This window comes from Excalfactoria chinensis, chromosome Z (genome assembly GCF_039878825.1).
Source record: "Excalfactoria chinensis isolate bCotChi1 chromosome Z, bCotChi1.hap2, whole genome shotgun sequence".
Classification (NCBI taxonomy): Eukaryota; Metazoa; Chordata; class Aves; order Galliformes; family Phasianidae; genus Excalfactoria; species Excalfactoria chinensis.
In genome coordinates, this window is record NC_092857.1 from 40784042 (window position 1) to 40804432 (window position 20391).

The 20391-nt window shown below is 36.4% G+C and overlaps 1 protein-coding gene across 1 annotated transcript in view; it reads left to right on the top strand.

Moving 5' to 3' along the window:
* Positions 1-20391, top strand: part of FANCC (FA complementation group C) — a 64147-nt gene that overhangs the window by 35841 nt on the left and 7915 nt on the right. Inside the window, exons 5-12 of the mRNA XM_072359391.1 lie at positions 420-539; positions 1317-1381; positions 5805-5969; positions 6850-7006; positions 10920-10972; positions 13492-13591; positions 18698-18773; positions 19614-19695. Coding sequence (XP_072215492.1) covers positions 420-539; positions 1317-1381; positions 5805-5969; positions 6850-7006; positions 10920-10972; positions 13492-13591; positions 18698-18773; positions 19614-19695 — 818 coding nt within the window. The remainder of the gene's footprint in view (positions 1-419; positions 540-1316; positions 1382-5804; positions 5970-6849; positions 7007-10919; positions 10973-13491; positions 13592-18697; positions 18774-19613; positions 19696-20391) is intronic.

The following is a 20391-nucleotide window of genomic DNA, read 5'->3' on the forward strand; positions in this document are numbered from 1 at the left end:
ATGTACTTCATTGCTAATGGTACACTCATGGCTTTGGGTTCCCAAAAGGCATCCCATTTGCATCCCATCAGGCATGGGATGCAACTGACCAGACGGAGCAAGAGTTCTGGGTGAACTGATGAGCAAAGCTAAAAACTAGTTTTGATGGGAGAAAGGGATGGAGTTAGGCATGACAGAGAAGGGCTGGGAATATTGTCACTTCAGGAAACAGCAGGGAAAAGCCTTTTAGGTTGTTCCAAAGGAATTAGAGAGGGCTCCTCTATGAAGGTAATGAGGCAGTAGCCCAGCTGAAGTGCTTCTGCACCAATACGCACACCATGGGAAATAGGCTGGAGTTGGAAACTATGGTGCAATTAGGAAGCTGTTACCTAAGTATACTTGTAGCTTTACTGGATTGTCCTTCTGTTCCTTTCTTCCAGAGCTTACTTTGCCATCTCCTTTCTTCTTCTAAATGGGAAAGAATCGAGGCTGAAACCAGTACATTCATATCAGCTCTTGGCTACACGTCAGCAGATTATTATGGTTACTTGGTTGAAAATGTAAGTATTTTGTGCAATTGAGATTTTGTTATTAATAGCACCAGTTTATAAACGCATACATGGAGTTGTCAGTGTTACAAGGGACATGAACTGAACTTTGCTTATCTTTCTTACTTCAGTTACTTTTATAGTCTTTTAATGGAGAAAATAAAGTGAATGAAATGAATCTCTGGAGAGAAGAAATTATTTTTTATTAGGTTATAGAAGCAAAGGTTGAGTATAGGTTGATGAAATATTTTGTTCCTTTTGTGTTATGGCCAAAATGTCTGTCCTTGTATTCATTTTTTTCCCTCTGAAGTTTAGATTATATATATACATAATTGTGCATTAGAACATAAATTCTGAATGTTTTCTTTGACTGTATGCATTGCATTTAAAATAGTAGATGAGCATTAAATCTTAAGAAAAGTGTCTTTTATGTTTGATATATTTAAAAAAATGGGAACAGTATCTGATAATAGTCTGAATCAGATGAAACATCTAAAAATTACTGACTCTGAAACTTCTGCCTCAAGTCTCAGCAGAGCTAAAATAGCTTGTTAGTTTGCAAATGTGGAAGGTATAGAAAATTCAGAAAATTCAGAAATGTTTTCAATGGTTTATTCAGTGATCTGGACAGTTTTAACTTGGGCTCAATAACTTAAAAAAATATGATTGAATCAAAATGGGAAGTTATTTACATCCACAGAGTATCAGTGATACAAATAACCATGCAACTAATGTTTGCTTATCTGGAGTATGGGCTTTTTATGTAATTTATTTTGTTTTATTTAACAGATCATCTCCTCATTAGTAACTGAACTCAGAGGAAATCAATTTAATGAACTTAACATTCAGGGAAAGTAAGTGTTATCCAAATATCATCTTGATGTTTTAATTTCAGCCACTAGTTCAGCAAGGGCCTATTTGTATACTTAGACAGTATTTAGGCATCAGCTTGCAAACTTTGCTTACTCATGTAGATAGTTCCAAGTGTGAAGAAGCTTGTTAAATTATGCTTCAAATAAGAATTTAAACTTACCTGATAATCACCGTGTTTACTGCTTAACTTCTTATGGCCAAACTTAACTGGCAGTTACTGTAAGAGCAAAAAAAAAAAAAAAAGTTTCAAAGTTTTTGGTTTTGCCTTTGTGTGTAATAGTTTCATATGGCAGAATAATGTTGCATTTGTTATTAATGAAAAAATGTGTCCATGCTCATTTGAAATTAGCTCCCTCATTTTCCTTCTATTATTAGGTCTTTTGTCAGTTACCAAATAGTACTGTGGCACTACAGTATGTTACACAAACCCAAGCATTTAGTGTCTCCACCCTTTAACTGCTTCTTATCCCTCCTTTCTGAAGAAGAAACTCTGGGAAAGTGACTGGGAAGGAAGCTGTGATATGCTCTGGCCAGATCTCCCATCCTGATTATCAAGCATTGCTAATAGTTGTCTTGCTGCACTGTATATTATGTTTCTACATGTGTAGATGTAGTCAATAAGAAAAATCGCTTTCTTTGTCCACACTATTTAGACAGAGTAGGTCAAGACAAAATCTCTGAAAGGGAATTTACCTAGCACTACTATTTTGGACATGATTGTTCCTCTCCACTGGCTTTGAAATGTTCATAATCTTTTGTAAATACTTCAGAAACTATTAGACCACATTGGTAAATCTATCTTTCTGGCTGTATGTAAATTCTGTGTATTCCAGATGTAAAAAAAAAAAAAAAGGAAATGTATGACCTTACTGTGCATATTCTCTTGTTCTTCAGACTCAAATCTGCTGACACTGATGAAATGAGTTTTATTACCTGTGTAACACCAAATAGGCTGTAAAGTTACATGAAAGAGGAAGGTGTTTGAAAGATCTTCATTGTGTCATACCTTCTGTTTTTCTTGTTTGACTGTTTTCCACACTTTCTTATTGAACCTGGATGTTTTTGTAAAAATGAATAAGTGACCTGAATTTATTTAGACCTAATTTGTACTACAGTCACATAGACTGGTTAGTTTTGTTCAATGAAGAAAATAAACACCCACATTTTACAATGTGGACTAAGCTGCAAAACTAATGAGGTTGTTGGAAGAAGAATATCTGATTTGTTCCAGGAAACAAGATTTCTACTTGTAGAATTGGAACATAAAATTCACTCATTTTGCAGAGACAAATGCAGTTTGTCAGTTGAAGGTGTATATGCTTTGATTTCTCTGTGTAGTGATTTTTACAGCAACATGAACAATGTCAGGAAACTTTTTTGCCTTGATTTTCACCTGTAAGTGCTCTAGTCACACCATCCAGTCATAGAAGGCAAAGACAGGCTAGGAGAATTAAGAACTTCTCAGTATAGAAGATCAGGTGGACACCACCTAACAGATGTGAAGGTGCACAAGTTGATAGAATGCAATGAGATGTATTTGTATGTCCTGAGGGAACTCACAGATCAAGTTGCTAAGCCACTATCTGTCATATGTGAGAAGTTGTGGCAGTTCATTAGTGGGAAATTTAAACTCCATTTCTATAAAGCAAAGAAGAAAGACCCAGGCAACTGCAAACTAGGCAATCTCACATCTATGCCTGGCAAGATCATGGAGCAGATCATCCTGGAAACTATACAAAGACTTATGGAAAACAAAGAGGTGATTGGTGACAATAACCATGGCTTCACTAGGGAAAAACTACATCTGACAAGTTTTATGGCCTTCTACAGTGGGGTTACTGCATTGGTGGTTAAGGGAGGAGTAGCTGATGCCAGCTACCTGGCTTTAAATTTGAGGGACATGGATTTGGTGGATGGGCAACTCTGTATAAGAAATTGGCTAGATGGTTGTACGTAAAGTATTGAATTCAATGGATACGTGTCCAAATGGAGACCAATGATCACTGGTATTCCTCAAGTGTAAGTAGTAGGCAATGTGTACTTGCTGCCCAGAAAGTTCACTGTGTCATGCATTGCTTCAAAAGAAGTGTGACCAACAGGTTGAGGGAGGCAGTTTCTGTCTTTTCTGTTGTTGTCAGGCCCCACCTGGAGTATTGCATTCAGCTATAGGACCCCCAGCATAAGGATGTGGACCTGTTGGAGGCAGTTGTGAAAAGAGCCACAAAGATGATCAGAGGACTGAAGTTCCTCTGCTATTAAGACGATCTGAAAGAGTTGGCTTTGTTCAGCTTGGAGAAAGCTCTGAGGAGACTTCCTCAGAGGACGAGGACCTATAAGAAAGCTGGAGAGGAATTCACACCAGGAAATGTATTGAAAGAACTAGGAACAGTGGCTTTAAGCTAAATGACTGAGACATTAGGAAGAAATTCTTCACTCAGAGGATGGCAACACACTGGAATAGGCTGCCCAGTGAAACTGTGGATTCTCCTCTCATGGAACTGTTGCCCAAAGGGATAGGGTCCTGTGAGGTGTCCCTACCCACTGCAACAGAGGTGGAACTATATGATCTTTAAGGTCTTTTCCAACATAAGTCTATTTTATGAAATTCATTGCACACAGTGGACTGCACTGCACAGTATTCTCCAATAACACACCTATTTTGAAGCTTACGCAGAATCCAAGAATGACAAGGTTGGAAAGGACCTACAAGATCATCTAGTCCAACTGTCCTTCCATCACCATTGCTACCACAAGCCACTAAACCATATCTTGTTGCTCCTCATCCAGACGCCTCTTGAACACTGCCAGGGACAGCAACTCCACCACCTTCATGGACAGGCCATTCCAGTGCCTGACCACTCTCTGAGAGAAAAAGATTTTCCTTATGTCTAATCTAAACTTCCTCTGGTACAACTTGCAGACATTTCCTCAGGTCCTGTTTGTTGCCTGGGAGAAAAGGCCAAACCCCTCGTCATCACAGCCTCCCCTCAGGAAGTTGTAGAGTGTGATCAGGTCTCCCCTGAGCCTCATTTTCTCCAGTCTAAACAGCTCCTCAGCTGCTTTTCATAAGTGCTTGTGCTCCAGACACCTCACCAGTTTCATTGCCCTTCTCTGGACCAGTTCTAGGGCCTCAATGTCTTTCTTGTAGTGAGTGGCCCAAAGCTGAACTCAATACTCAAGGTGCAGTCTCATCAGTACAGGGGGATGAATACCTCTCTGCTCCTGCTGGCCACACTATTTCTAATACAGGCCAGGATGGCATTGGCCTTCTTGGCCACTTTGGCACACTGTCGGCTCATGTTCAGCTGAGCATTAGTCAACACCCCCAGGTCCCTTTCCTCTTCACAGTCAAAAGAAGGCAAAAACATCTTTGCAAGGTTTTCCTTCAGAATAAAAATAAGAATAAAGTAAGCAGCTATTTTGCTAATCCTGAATAGGGAATTAGAATATTGTAAAGGGGACTGATATAGAAAGTGCCAAATGCATGTGAACTTCACATATATAGCTTGGGAAATACTTCTGCAGAATAAATATCAGTCCAGTAATTGTCATTCTAAAGAATCACTTCTCATGGCAAAACTTTGTTTTGAAGTATTTCAGTATGAAAAACCTTAAGCACTTTTTTTTTTTTTTTTTTTTTTAAATTAGGGAATTGATAAAACACTGAGTCTTAGAAAACATCATGTTTAATTTCTCTCACTGTGAATATCACTAGGATTATCTACAAATCATAGCATTTGTGTCACAATGTATGCCACTGACTGTTAGGCAGCATGTTAGCTTCCACTGCACATGAATGATGTTTTAGTCTTGTGATGAGCTGTGTCACTACCTTTTGTTATTTACAATAATATGGTTTTAACAGGTCAAGTGAGTGGTTTATATACAAAGATTGATAGTAATTACGTATCACTTCAAGTATACATTTGTAAGACAAATAGTTTTTCTTGAACGCTTAATGACAGCAGGATTTGTAGTATTTGGTTTATAGAAGTTATAAGTTAAGAGGAGGGAGGTCAAGAAAGCATCAGAAGGTGTTAAAAGTAGCAAGGCTGTCTCTTCCTAGAATCTAGTAAACTTACACAGGATCTCTGAAACTGTAGTCTTCTTTACCATTGCTTTGCTGTTTCCTGGAAGTGATAAAGAATTCTGTGCTAGAAAGTCATTGATTACTAAGCGAATATAACTGTCTGCACTTCAGAATTGGGTTAATGTTATTCACATGGTATGCCTTGACCAGTAAAATATCAAAATTCTGTGAGACTTCTAGACAATATATTATGATAAGTCAACAGTATGTATCTCTTGTATTTAATCTGCAATTAATTTAATCTTCTTTTACCTCAAGGATATAGAAATTAAAGTTTAAACTTTTCTAAAATGTGAACTGTATTTCTCCCTCAGAATTTCCATCAGTCGTGTGAACACCATGTCCCTTTTCTGTCTCCCATTTATTACTTTGCCTGATCTAACTCCATTGCTGGAAACTCTTCTTGTTTACCATGGGGGAGCATCAAAAGAAATCCTCAGCTCAGAGTTCTTGGAGGCTGTGAATGATGCCTTTTTAAAGTAAGTGGTATGGTCCATATGTTTTTTTTAATGAAGATTATTTATTCAATTGAATGGTTTTTCTTTGGATTTGGATGCTGAATGCACTATGCATCTCCTGTATTAAAACAACAACACCCTCCTTTGTATTTGAATGGCAGAGCTCAGGTTGTTGACCAAAGTGGAATTTTAATTTGCTGGTGTACAAATTGTGGCGTAACAGCTTTAAGTATTGACTGAAACTTTTTACGAATCCAAAGTATTTTTATATATTTCTTACTGTCTACAAAAGTACATTTTAAATAAGCCATTAGATAGTTTTGAGTTAAAAAAAATAGCTTTTCAGTGGAAGCTAGAATTATAATTGCTGTAATATTGCCTAGGACCTACCTGCTTACCTGCCAGCTGCTGATACTCTCTGTGCAGACAGGTCTTTGGGAAGCAGTCTGGGTGTGTAAGAAAGCGGGCATGGAGTAGGACCTTTCTCTGGAGCATAAAAGTGAGTTACAGCCTCAAGGCCTTTGCTTCCATTTGTTGGGATCTGCCGTAACAAAGTTCACCATTTTTAAAGATGTGTATAGAGGTTCCTTTTTTAGGTGATGATGATTCCATGTTACTTTTTGCCCTTGTTATTTTATACCAAATAGAGTATTGTAAATAAGATTTTTTTCTCATTTACCACAAGTTGATCTTTTTTTTCTTTTTTTTTTTTTTTTACTTTTTTTTCCCAAGTGTGCTTACAAAATAAAGGAAGGCAGGAAGGCAGGAAGGCAGGAAGGCGGGAAGGCGGGAAGGCAGGAAGGCAGGAAGGAAGGAAGGAAGGAAGGAAGGAAGGAAATGAATGTTTTGTCTGTCTTCTGTTTTCTTGTGGTAAAAACAATTATTTTTGTCTCTAAACCAGGAAGAAGATCTCCCTTTCTGAATCAGCCATCTTCAGTCTCTGGCACCGTCACTTACCAAGCCTTGAAATTGCTACATTAAGTCTTTTAGACCAGCTGGTATCACTTCAGATAAATAATTTGGAAAAAGTGGCTTGTGTCATAAAAGATTCACTTTTGGTATGTACAAAACCACAGTACATTTGATACTGCTCTTTCAGGCTTACTGAGTGACCGTTTTTTAAATGTCAGCATCTTTGAGAGAAGTAGTCTCTGACATGGCATAAAGCTTCCTTTATCTGTCAATAACTGCTTTACTAAAAGCAAATCTTGATACTTGTTCATTTTTGCTCTCAGTTTGTTGCAAAAACTAGAAATTTACTGAGATGAACTTCATCCAGCAATGAAAATCAGAGAATCCAGTAGATGTCAGTACTGAGTACCCTCCTGTCTTTAAAAATTACAAACTTTTTCCAGGGAGAATTTTTACTTCAATATCTGTGCCCTTGGGAGTATTAACAGTTTAAGCAATTAAATTCCTTGTAGATTACTTCATTGTGGACTGCTTAGTTACCTAGCTTTGTTTGCAGATCTGAACAAAGCTCTTAATATAAAATATTTTGAGTGTGTGGAGGTCTTTCTTTCTGAAGCAACACTGAAGTTTGTGTGTTCGAGTAAACAACTAATATTTAGCACATCAGAATTTTGCAGTTTATTAGAAACCTAAAAATATGTGTGTAAACTGATTTCTAAGCTCATATTTGTAAACAACTGCGTCAACAAATCAGCGTTTGTTATAGTTTATGTTCGATTCTTAGATAGCTTTCCTGAGTAAATTTATTATGTTCAAAGTCATGTTGCAAGAAAACCGTATTCTAGTGCAGTAGGTTGAGAGGCTTAGTATTTGTCAGCTTTGCCTTTATAAATCATCTGTGATTGCTGTGTTTTGTTTTTCCACATTATCCACTTTCCAAAGCACAGATGAGAATCAAAAGTATGTTGTGCTCTATAGTTAAGGCTATAACAATGGAGCCTTTCTTGCTGCTGTTTCTCCTATGTCCTTGAACTGTCCTCATGTTTTGTCTTATCCACGGGTTCTGAGTGTGGGTGGATCCACATTTACCTTTTGATGGCAGCTGTGTAAATGAAATAAGTCTTAAAGAGGGGAAAGGAAAATGGATAGAGAGAAAATATGGAAAGCTTGTTTGTTTGTTTGTTTGTTTTCCTACTACAGTCCAGCTAAATTAGAGTTAACTCCCTCAGTGTTGCCTGTCTTCAAAACCTGTATTATGGTAAAATGTTTGAAGTAATACCCACTAATTTGCTTGCAATCACGATGAATTAAAGAGGTGTTAAAATAAAATACATATGTATATGTAAAAAGATACTTGTGCTTTCAAGATAACTGTATGCTTCAAGATGAAAGTATGTTAGGCACAATGTATATGGAAAAAAAATGATTCTTCTCATTTTTTTTCATTTTTAAGTTTAAAATGCAGGAATGTTGGTAAATATAAAATTTGGAAGTAAAACATTTTAAATGCAATAGTGTATTAGGAAGACAAGAGAACTGGCACTTGTGTTATCACCTCAAATCTTTTACTGTGTTATCTTGGGTATAGTTTTCCTTATGCCTAATCTTACTTGGCTTTGCTACAGTAGAGTCTGATTACTAATATATTCTTCTATATCCCACTTACATGTATCCTGTAGATGCAAATATATTTTTCATTTATTTTTTTTTTCATTCAGTACTGGCTTAGTATCACGTGGGCTATTTAGAATTCTTATTTCAGTTGATGTAGATAATAAAGTACTGTTGTTTTATAGAACTTGTGTTTATAGTATTTCATGTTACCATGTCTTTTTCTTATTTTCTTGTTAAAGTCACGTTGTTTTCGTATGAGGTGGTTTTCTGAAGTGCTCACATTCTTAGAATACGTTATTGTAATATCACATGTGCAGTTCCATTTTGCTATGTTTGGATCTTTTGAATTGTTGTATTACATGAAATATGTGTTACATGAAAAGAGCTGGAACAAGCTCCCAGTAGAGGTTTGTTTTTCTGAACTTTTTTCTGAAAAAATTTGCGTTGTCACAGATGGGGTTATTAAATTATAATAAGCTATTATTTGTGGGGAAAAATAGAAGAAAAGTAAAGAAAGAAGAGAGATTGTTAAAAACCTGGAATCCCTCTGAGAAAACCTTCCAAACTCCAGAATCTCTTCCTCCTGTCTTCTATAGCATGGCATGCTGCATTACAGACACAGCTTCACATTGCCTTGGAGACTGTTATGCTGTGATAACATTCTTATTTTGAGTACTTTCAAATAAATTGCATACAGTCAATTGAACAAACTCTGGTGATATGAGGCCATTTTCCTTTCATATTCCAGTGATTAAATTTCATTTGTGTTCATGTCTATGAAGTAGAGGAAACTATTGATAGTGTTTCCTTATAGTGATTATTGTTGTTTGCTGCTGTATGGGAGGAAAGGGTAAAAAACTTTTTGTTGTTCCATAGTTATTTTGGTCTTATTCTAAAGAACTATGGCTTGATCTTGATATGTGTGACTGGTTGACTCTTACCAGTCTTAAGCAACAGTGGCTTTGTGTGTTAAAGAGAAAATATCTAAAAAGACAGTAGAGAAGTAACTGAATTTTACACATAGGACTTGTAGAACATTGTTTTCACTTCCCACTGTTTCCAGAAAGCGTTAGAAACTGGGAAGGACCTCTGGAAGTTGTCTGGTCCAAGTTTTCCTCTAATACGGTGGGATTAACCTGGCAATCAGCTGCCTGCTGTCTAAGCAACCAGCTGTAAATACTCTTGAATACTAGATGGCACATGTTCAGTGGGACAATTTAGCTACAGCCCTATCACAGAGAGAAAGTAAGGTAAAACATGAAAACAAGATACCCCCGAGTATTTGCAGTGTGTGAAGACAGCCATGAGAAAAAAAGGAGCTGTTCTTTTAAGAGCTCTTCTAATTAGATTCTATTAAAGTTTGTGTCTTAATTTCTGAGATTATTATCTCAGATAAAAGTCCTTATTCTACCTATGTGTAATTAAATAGAATATTCTTCTACGTAATACTTATTAGCTTGAAACACATGCAGAATTCTTTGGGATGCTGCTTCAGACACTTAGACCTTTTATCAATAAAAGGCATGTGTAAATACTGGTCCTTCCACATATTCTAAAGTCTGCAAAATGTTTTTTTATTAGACATGCATCATTCCAAATTGTTCAGGAATTATGTTCTCATCAGATCTTCCAGTGCTAATTTTGGAAATGTGAAGCATTTACTTGTTCTTACGTTTTGTTTTGTTTTTAAACTAGGCTATGTGTGCAAATATTTACTTAATCTTGGTGCTGTACAAAAGCTTTCTTAAATCTTAGAATTTAAGAGTATGGGATTAGAAAGTAGCATGTTTACAAGTGCATGTTTAAAATAACTTTCTTTAAATAGTCTTTTGTGTCATAGTACCATGCATACAAAAAGCTTTCTTGATTTAAAAAAAAAAATACATACGATTTGATGTACTGAGATAATTACCTTAGCAACTCTGGAATTCACAGAAGAGCATAATAGCTGAAAAAATGTCTTGGACCAAAATATATGTGGTAATGTTATAGACAAAGAGATAAATTTAATTTCTGGAATTTAATTCTGAAGGTGTATCAAGAATCTCTAAGCATACCCAAAAGGCATTGTCTGTAAAGGCAAGAGGAAAGCTTTCTGTAAACCTATCTGTGTCTCTTACCTCCAGCAATTGCACGCAATAACCTCTTTTTTTTTCTTTTTTTTCCTACCACTCCCTATTTTTAGTGCTTGTTTTCATAAACAGTTTGTAGCCTGGGTGTTGTACTTGTTTGCTGCTGAGCCTGCTTAGTGTCGCTGTGGCTCACTATCTGTGATTTTGAAGAATCTAATCCTGAGAAAATCTGATAGAAAGAGTTCATTTGAGATTTACAGTTTATTAATTGCAGCATAGTTTTATCCATGAGTTAAGCCATAAAATATGCTGTGACAGTTGTTTGAGTTGCTGCTTCTTAATGACTAATTTCCTTCCATTTGTTCATAAACAGCCACAAGCTGCAAGCCATCCTGCCATTTTCAGAATTGTTAATGAAATCTTCAAGTAAGTTTTGAAAATATAGTGGGAATCATACACTGTTTGTTTGTTTGTTTGTTTGTTTTTTCCATGCAAATATGCCGTATTATAATTTCTGTGTGTCATATTCTGTAGCTGGGTGCTACAGGGTACCCTGCTCTGTAATATACTGCAAATAATAGTAAATGTTAGAAGTCCTGAGAACTTTATTTGAAACCTGGAATATAATAATGATTGATAAAATTGACTATGTTGTATTTTACTCTTTAGAAGCTAGAATTGATTTCCTAGTTTAGTAGAGACTCACGGTTGAAATACTACTTTGATACGAAAGCTATAAATGATCTGTAATAGCTTGGCTTACACCAGCATACAGATGGAGTGTAGCTATAATGTTTGTGCTTACCAGTGTTGCCTCTTTTTTATTATATTAATCATCCTCAGTATTTAGATCAGATACGCTTTTATTTGCACTAAATTACTGACTTGCCTGTTCAATGAGTTTATCTTTGAATGTGCTGTGGTTATTTTGGAGCTATTTATGTTGTTCACCACATGGGGGCTTCTAATCCTTAGTAATTTCAGTGGATTTTTCTCTTTGCTTGTATTCTTATTTTACCATTCTTTTAAAGACTGTATACTACTATGGTAATCAGCCTGAGATGCATTGTTGTTGGATCAAATCTAAGAAGAAACTCATAATCTTTGCTATTTTTTGCTATTTTTGTGTTTTTCTTTGTAAGAAAAAAGACATTTGTGTGTCTGTGCATGTTTCGTTTAGAAACTGTAATTTACTCTTCTGTGGAGTAGAACCATTTGACAGCTAGTGCTGTAGCATTCCTTTCCATTGCTGTGTTCCAGCATTAACATTTTCTGAGTAGTCGAGACCAGTCACTTTACAAAAGAAAAGTGCACTTTAAAATTTTTGTAACTTTAACAGACATCAAACGGCATGGGTTGAACTCTATGGTACAGGGAGACAAAATCTCTGCAGACTTTTTGGAGACCCATTTGTTTCTGTAGTTTGTGTTCATTTTTCTTTTCTCTGCTATCCTTCCAATTTTTACCAAATGGTGCCTCGAAATGAGCACACTGTTTCAGACGTAGTTACATCCAGGAATTTAGAAAGCTCTTTGTATTATGCTATTTAGAGATTGTATTGTGTATCCACACCCGGAATAAAATTTATTTTATTGGAAGGTATGGAGGTGTGTGAGGGCTGAGGGCTGAGTTTAGGTGACCCTAAAACTCATATCTAAAACTTACATCTCTTTCATTAATAGCTTTTCCTGTTCTTTACCTGACTGGGCTAAATTGTTTTATCTCACAGATAATAACTTGTTTCCCCAACTTTTTTTCTCCAAGTAGAAGCATGCTTTGTTCTGTACAGCTTCATAGTCCATTCCATACACCCTAGCTTGAGTTTGTGTACTCTTTCTTATATTTAAATTGCCCACCGTTTTATGAAATTTTTGAATTATAGTAGTGTGTTAGTTGTTCTCATCTTTTTGATCATTATGGAAAAAAAATAAATCTAACAACAACAACAACAAAAACCCACAAAAAAACAAACCAAACCAAACCAAACCTAGGACATCTCAGTGGCAGCTTACTTTGAACTTCTTTTCCTACCTTTCCACATCGTTCAAAGATGAGAATGAAAATTGCTCTTGGCTGCCCATGTAATTTTGTCTTCCACTTGTGCATTGGTTGCATTATGCCTTATGGAAGGGCCAGTTAAGGCATTCTCCTTCCTGAACCTCCAGAATAGATTTGATTATTTCACCAGTAAAAGCACTTTGGAATGCATCATGAATTGGAGTCCGTAATGAAATTTGCAGTAATTATGGATCTAGTATGCCTTTGGTACATAGTTATTTTTGTTTGTGCTGATTTACTGATGGTATTCACTAAGGAATCACAATGATTGACTGGCATCTGTATTATTTAATATTAAAATTTGATCTCTTTCTGTAATTTTTTATCTGTGGAACTTTTATATTTGATGAGCAACTTTTTTCTTCTTTCCCCTGACTACATTACGAGTGCACTACTTGACAATTTAAGTCAAGACTTATATATGTGTACTTTATGCTCAAGGTAGAATATTCCAGGAGATTGTAATTTCACTCTGACATGGCTGTGAATGCCTTCCCTCAAAGCACTTTCATATGCTTAGCTGTAGGTGTGGGAATAGTTGCAGTCAACGAACTGTTCTGATACCAGTTGTACCTAACAAAGATATGAAAGTCTGATTTTTAATTTTATACTTTTTTGATTTATTATTTGGGCAAATTATATGCGTCTGTTTGTATACAAAATAAATCCAGAATATTTGTAGAGGTTGCCTATAATTCTTTTTAAAAAAGAACAAAACCCATTGTGGGGTTGATACTTCTGGCATAAGAAACGTGGTGAGCTCAGGCACAGGTTGAAACTAGAGAAGGGAAAGACTGTACCTTTTTCTTTTCTTCCTTTCATTAGCACTGCTATAGTTGGCAGACAAATTATCTAATCTCTGTCATAATCTAACTTTTCAATTTTAGGAGTGCACTTTTGGAAACTGATGGAGCTCCTGAAGTTATGACCATAATACAAGTATTTATACAGCTCTTCATTCAGGTTCAGCAGAATGAAAACAAGCAGGTTAGTCAAGATCTTCTACTTAATGTTTCTTTTCAGTGAGAAGATACAAAATTTTGCATGAAAACAACAATTCTACTAGTATGACCAGTCACTGAATATGAGTTTAATAACACTGTCCCCCATGGTTGTACATGTATGCTAAGTTTTAGTTCAGATTTTTTTTGCCTGTAAATAGAAATACAGTGTGGAACCAGTGTTCCAGAGAAATTTACCTGAACTTATCCTGGAATAATTCCGCAACCTAAACTATAATTTTCTCAGCAGCAGTTAAATTGTTACAGTGTGCTGGTATGATTTTTGTCACGCATCTCTGACAGAAAAGACTAAAACTGTAGTGTTTTTCTTCTGCAGTAGCAGAGTTCTTGAGAATAAACAAAACATATAGATGCAATAACCCCAATCCTATCTCCAGTCCACTCTGTTGTCTGCTCTTTGCATCCCTGTCCAATTCCTGGCCTTTAATAGTGGCCACTCAGAAAAGTCTCCTCAGTTTAAAGCTTCAAAGTTCCCAGCTCAGCATCTTTTCTTTTGCACAGGCTTTTAGGTTGTTCACACTGAACTGAATTAAGTAGATTATTTTTCATATGTATGACTTAAACCAACAGCAGGTTCAGCTTCTCACTTTTAAAGTTTAAAATAGGAGTCACAAAAAGGTTTTGTTCTGTTTCTAGGTAACAAAATTCTTGTTAGTTTCTTAGATCACACTGTCACCTCAAATGCTAATCAAGTTGTTTATTTAGTTTGCTTCTACCTCCATTGTCTATGTTGTAAGTTTGGAAATTATCATTTAATACTTTTTGTTTTAGACTTATGAATATTTTCCATTCCTTTGAGTTTTGCAACTTCTTGGGGAGATGGTAGTTAAGAAAATTTGGGGCCTCCACGTGGGAACATGTGATGTATTGACCTTTAATTACCATTGTGACTGAATCTATCATCTTCTATCTTCAGGCAATATGACTTAAGGATGAAACTGCAGCTGTCTTGCTTAATATGTAGGTGCTGTACACGTTAATTTCATGCCACCCTGGTTGCATATAGCAGCAGCACATTGTGTAGCCTCAGGTGTGGGTGACTGGGTGGAGAAAACAAGTAAAGATCCCACACCCACCAGACACCCAAGGGCTAATCCTGTTGTGCAGGTGATGTGTTTGCTTCATGTTTGCTTCATGGTAAAAAGTCCTTCATCTACTGACATTACAATGTGGGTTATTGCCTATTTCTCTGAAAGTGGTCTTAAATGTTTCCTCTACTTGAATCTTTTCCAGTTTAATTTATGAGGCTTTAGTTAAGATGCTTTCTTCAATATTAGGATTTAAAATCCCTTGTTTCACAGTTTCTGAATGAACCGTGAAGTTATCTTAAAGTTGGGACAAAAATATGCAGGCAGATTACTTCCTAATCTTGATTTAAATATCTTTGTATTTTTTGTTTTACTAAAATTGCATATATATATATGGCACCCATCTTTGTCCATCCTCTTTTCTGGATGTCTGTCAATGGCATAATTTCCTCCTTTAACTTTTCTTTCGAGATTTGTTAAACTGTTAATGACAGAGGATGAAAAAAATTGTGGCTAGGTCATCTGAAGGTCATATTGGAGTACACTTAATTGAAAAAGGGCTATGGGAATAGAATTGTCCAAAAAAGTGTTTTGAAGTCATGTCTGACAGCTGCACAGGTTTGGAAGATAGCAGAATGATTCCCTTTTCCTATCTGGCACTGTCAGAATTTGCTGTTTTTTCTAAAAACTTTGTAGACTATACTGGGATCCACTGTTGGGATGATCTTCTTCCGGCTTTGTAGAAGAAGATTTCTTTCAAGTTTGTGATAGTAGCAAGGGCTAGCATAAGGATTTTGGGTAAGGTTAGTTACAAATTTATGAACTTAAAGCTCATGTTTTTATTTAATGGGAACATTTTTTTTTTTTCTTCCAGAGTTGTTTTCTATTAGGACTGCAAGTAGTTTTCACCTTGGAATGTTGTTTTAGATAGCTAGATAAATATTTTATGACACTCTTCAACTTTTATCTCCTGCTTTACATCACGGCAATTAGTATAATCAGCCACATCTAAACAAGTTTAAGTTGTTAGAGATAGGGTACTAGGGCTGTGGTTGGACTTGTTGATCTTGAAGATCTTTTCCAACCTGATCAGTTCTATCATTTTATGAGTCTAATTCTGTCCCTTAGTGCCTTGTTTGGCAATTTGTGATGGCTTATGTAAGAGAATATCTGCCTAAACTACTGTGTATGTACTATAGGAAGCAAAAAAATATTTTTCTTTGCTGAAACTTATTTTCACTACCTTACAATACTGTTTTCATATGTAACTTATGCTGTTGGTTGTCTTGGCTACTAATTAACTGTGTCAAGGGCTGCTTTTTCAATGGGATTTTTGATTCAAGCTAATTGACTTCATGCATGCATACTTTAATATAGGGATTATTAATTTTTAATTAACCTAATTCCAACTTATAAGTAGACTTCTAGATTTACCATAGTTATGATACACTGGCTAAGATTACTGTGTATATTACTGTGCTATAATTTCAATTTATTACTTCTTACAGAACAAAAACAACAACAACAAAATAATTAAAAAAAGTTAGAGAGGGAAAGGGTCATTCTGTTTATTTATAAGGTACATACATGTATTTCACACATTTTCCCAAACTGAATGTAGTCTTCATTGGGTTTAGAAAGGTGTCACATTCTATGGTCCATATTCCCACTGATGTGGGATCTGATGATGATGATGATGATGATGATGATGATGATCTGAAATACAGAGGTATTTCAAGAGTTGATCTATTTTACTGGCTTTGCTCTTACTCCAAAACGAAGTAGCCAGTTCTAAGCTATGGACACTTAAATCACAAAATAGCTGGAGTTGGAAGGGACCTCTAGAAGTCATCTGTACCCAAAGCCTTTGTTCATATAGAGCCACCTATGAGCAGGTTTGCATAAGTCCGTGTCCAAACTGCTTATAATATCTCCAAGGACAGAAATTCCACTGCCTGTCTGAGCAAACTGTGTCAATGATCAGTTACCTTTATAGTGACAAAGTGTTTCTTAATGTTCAGAGAAACCCACTTATGTTCCAGTTTGTGCCCATTGCCTCTTAACCTGACACTGGGTTCCACAGCAAAGAGCCCAAACCAGTCTTCTTTGTGCCTTCCCATCAGGTGTTTGTAGACATGGATAAAGTTGAATCTAAGCCAGCAGTGTGCCCTGGCAGCCCAAAGGGACACCTGTACCCTGGAATGCACCAGGCCCAGCATTCCCAGTGGGTGAGGGGAGAGATTGTCCTTCTCTGCTCTGTGCATTTTGGTCTCACCTCCAGCACTGGGTGCAGCTTTGGGTGCCACATCAGAAAAGGGACATAAAACTGTAGAAAGTGTCCAGAGGAGAACTGTGAAGATGGTGAAGGGTCTGAGGGCAAGGCATGTGAGGAGCAGCTGAGGTCCCTAGGTCTGTCCTACCCAGAGCAGGGCAGGCTGAGAGGGGGCCTCATGGCAGCTGCAGCTCCTCACAGGGAACGGAGGGGCAGCGCTGAGCTCTGCTCTCTGTGGTAGTGATAGGGCCCGAGGGAACGGCATGGAGCTGTGACAGGGGAGGGGCAGCTGGGGGTTGGGGACACGGTCTGCACCAGAGGGTGGTGGGCAGAGCCCCAAGCTGATGGACATTTGGACACCTTTTTCAGATATACTCTTTGAATTTTGGGTGGTGCTGTGTGAAACCAGAAGATGGACTTGATGATCCTTATGGGTCCCTTCCAACTCAATATATTTTATGATTCTGAGATCCCCTGAGTGTTTTCCACGATGATCAGTCAGCATCAGTCATAAGGAAGGTGCTCCAGTCCCTCGATCACCTTTGGTGGTCTTACACTGGTCTTGTTCCAGTATCTCAAGGTCCCTCTTTTACTGTGGGGCCCAGAACTGGACACTGTGCTCCAGGAGCAGCTAAGAATATTGTTAGCCTTCTTAGTGACAGGGCCACCCAGTCATGTTCAACTTGGTGTTCACTGGAACCCTGGATCCTTCTTTGCAGAGCTGCTTTCCATCTGGGTGGCACCCAGCATGTCCTGGTGCCTCAGGTTGTTCCTCTCTAAAGTGACAGGACTTTGCACTTTTCCTTGATGAACTTCATGAGGTTCCTTTTGGCCCCATTCTCCATTTCTGCCATCTCCGGATGGAGGCATGTCCCTCTGCTGTGTCCTTCCACTTTTATGTCATCAAATAAACCTTGTGTTGCACACTGTCCCATCATTCACATTGTTAATGAAGGTGTTGAACTGGATCAAACCTAGTACAGACCACTAGGGTTCACTGCTGGTTTTGGCTTCCAGCTTGATGTGACAGTCATCACCACCCTCTGGGTCTGGGCATTCAGCCAGGTTTCAGTCCACCTCAAATGGAGTTCATCCTGTACTTGCACATTTATGCTGTACCTTGGACATGCCTGTAGTGGATGCTTACAGAACAAAAAAATTAAAGGTATGATGCTGTTAATCTAATGATTACACAAGTAGCTATTTGCACATCATCTGAATTGCAAACATTCAGATAAACAGAGGACTGGTTTGTTTTCTACAACTGCCCTAACCTTGTTCTGAGTCACATCATAAGAATTTTACTTTTCCATTTTTAAACAAAAAGCAGTAATCTACATTACACCCTTATATACAGAGAAAAGTGAAACTGTACTAGTATCTATTTTGGCCTCTGTGTATTAAGAATGAAGACATTTCTGACTGCAGGAAAAACAGTACTAATGTTATTGGGCTATATCTTAATATCTTAATATTAAGGTGTAATTTTATTCACACTTTAAATTCATTTTAAATAAATTTATTTTAAAAAAATCTATAAGCAATCCATAAATAATTTTTAATGCTAAAGCTTTTCATAGGTATCTCTTTTTCTTCTTTGTATAAAATCTTAATTTTAAGCATAGAAGAAAAATACGTAGAAAATGTACTTCTGTGTTCTCTTGCTTCAGACTGTGTTGCTAGTTACTATATTGGATGAGATTGTTTGCTATAGGCTTGTTTTGAAATCTGACCAGAAAGCTCTTAAAATAATTTTTTTTTTTCATCTTAGCATAAATTTCCTCTGAAGGCCTACTTCCCTCACCACCACCAGCCTCTTGTAATAGCTTTACTAAGATGCCCTTTTGGTAAGTTTCTTCAGGACACATCTGCAGCATTATCTAACTTGCATTGTCTTTATAAGTGTTAAAATAACTTCTAAAAGGACTAAATTTTGCCATTTCCTAAACTGGGTGTTTTGATGAAGCAATTTAAATAATGTTCTTTTTTTGCATTTTATAATAGAAATATCTAAATATTACTATAACACAGATATAACTGTAAAGAAAACTATACAAGAATAACAAAGAAAGAGTGCGTTATTTTTTGCATAAAAACTATGATATTAGGAATTAAGACAAGATATGAAAGAGTCTATAAGGCATAAGGTATAATACTATTAATTATGATTATATGCCATATATGTACAAAAATACTGTATTGCCTTGTTGTTTGTCTCTGAACAAGAGAAGCTTGAGTTCTGCTGTTTAGATTCTGCAAACTTAATTTTCTTATATATATGTTTTTTTAGATTTTCCGTTTAAATGAATTACAAAATACAATTCAGTGTTGTGCAGTTTTTCACAAGCAATAACTTCTGCTCTACTCACAGTATTTTAATATTGAGGTAGAATTTACACAAGAATTTACATCAGCCTTATTCAAAGAGTATCCCTAATTGTAATTTCTCACATGGCAATGTCAATGAATTGTTCTGTGAACCACAAATACAATTATTGTTGAAAACTGGAAAGTTTTAAGAGGATATTTTAACTCATTGATGATAAATGAATAAAAATAAAGCAAAAGCTTTACTGATATCTTAATGCATTCAATTTTATTGTTATTTTCTAGCTGGACAGAATCTTTTCAAATTAAAAAGTGAAAAGCTATCTTCTCAGACTTTTATTTTCATTCTCCCTTCTCAGAATTGCCACCTACACAATGGCTGCAGCATTTGAAACACATTTCAAATACACTCAAATCTATAGTAGAAGATACGGATGTTAGGTAAGCAGTATTTCTAGCTTTTTGTCATTTGAATGTATTTGTGAAAAGTCATGTCAGCTGAAGTTATCTCAGATGACTATATTTCATTAAGTCTATATTCTTCTGCCAAATTTAGCTTTGTTATAAAGTTTAGCACTTGAGTTACTTACCAAACGAGAACTTTGTAGCATCCATACATCTGGCCAATATACCTGAGTTTAAAAAGAGGTACTTGCCTGCCTACTATGCCATTTCTCCCATGAATCTTTAAAACTGATTCAGGATTGTATATCAATTCTGTTTAAACAGGACTTTCAAAAGCCATTGTCAAGTCCAAAGAGTGCCAATGCAGAGTTATCAATCAGAACTTTTTGTTAGCAACGCCATTACCTGTTCTTTGTCTTTAGGATGCAGTATCCTAAATACTTATAAGTAGACAGTTTTGGCTCATTAAAGCATGACAAGTCCTGAAAAAGTACTGTGAGAATACACATGGAAAAGATCATCAGATGGAAAAACAGAGCCCATGTTATGAACTGGAGGAGAGGGAGATGAGAATATTGGTTGGAATCTAAATCTGATGCTTCCCCATTGTTTTTGGGTTTTTTTTGTTTGTTTGTTTGTTTGTTTTTGGTTTTTTTTTTTGTTTTGTTTTTTTTTTTTTTTTTTTGGGGGGGGGGGGGGGTGTTTTTTTTTTTGGTGTAGCAGAACACTTCC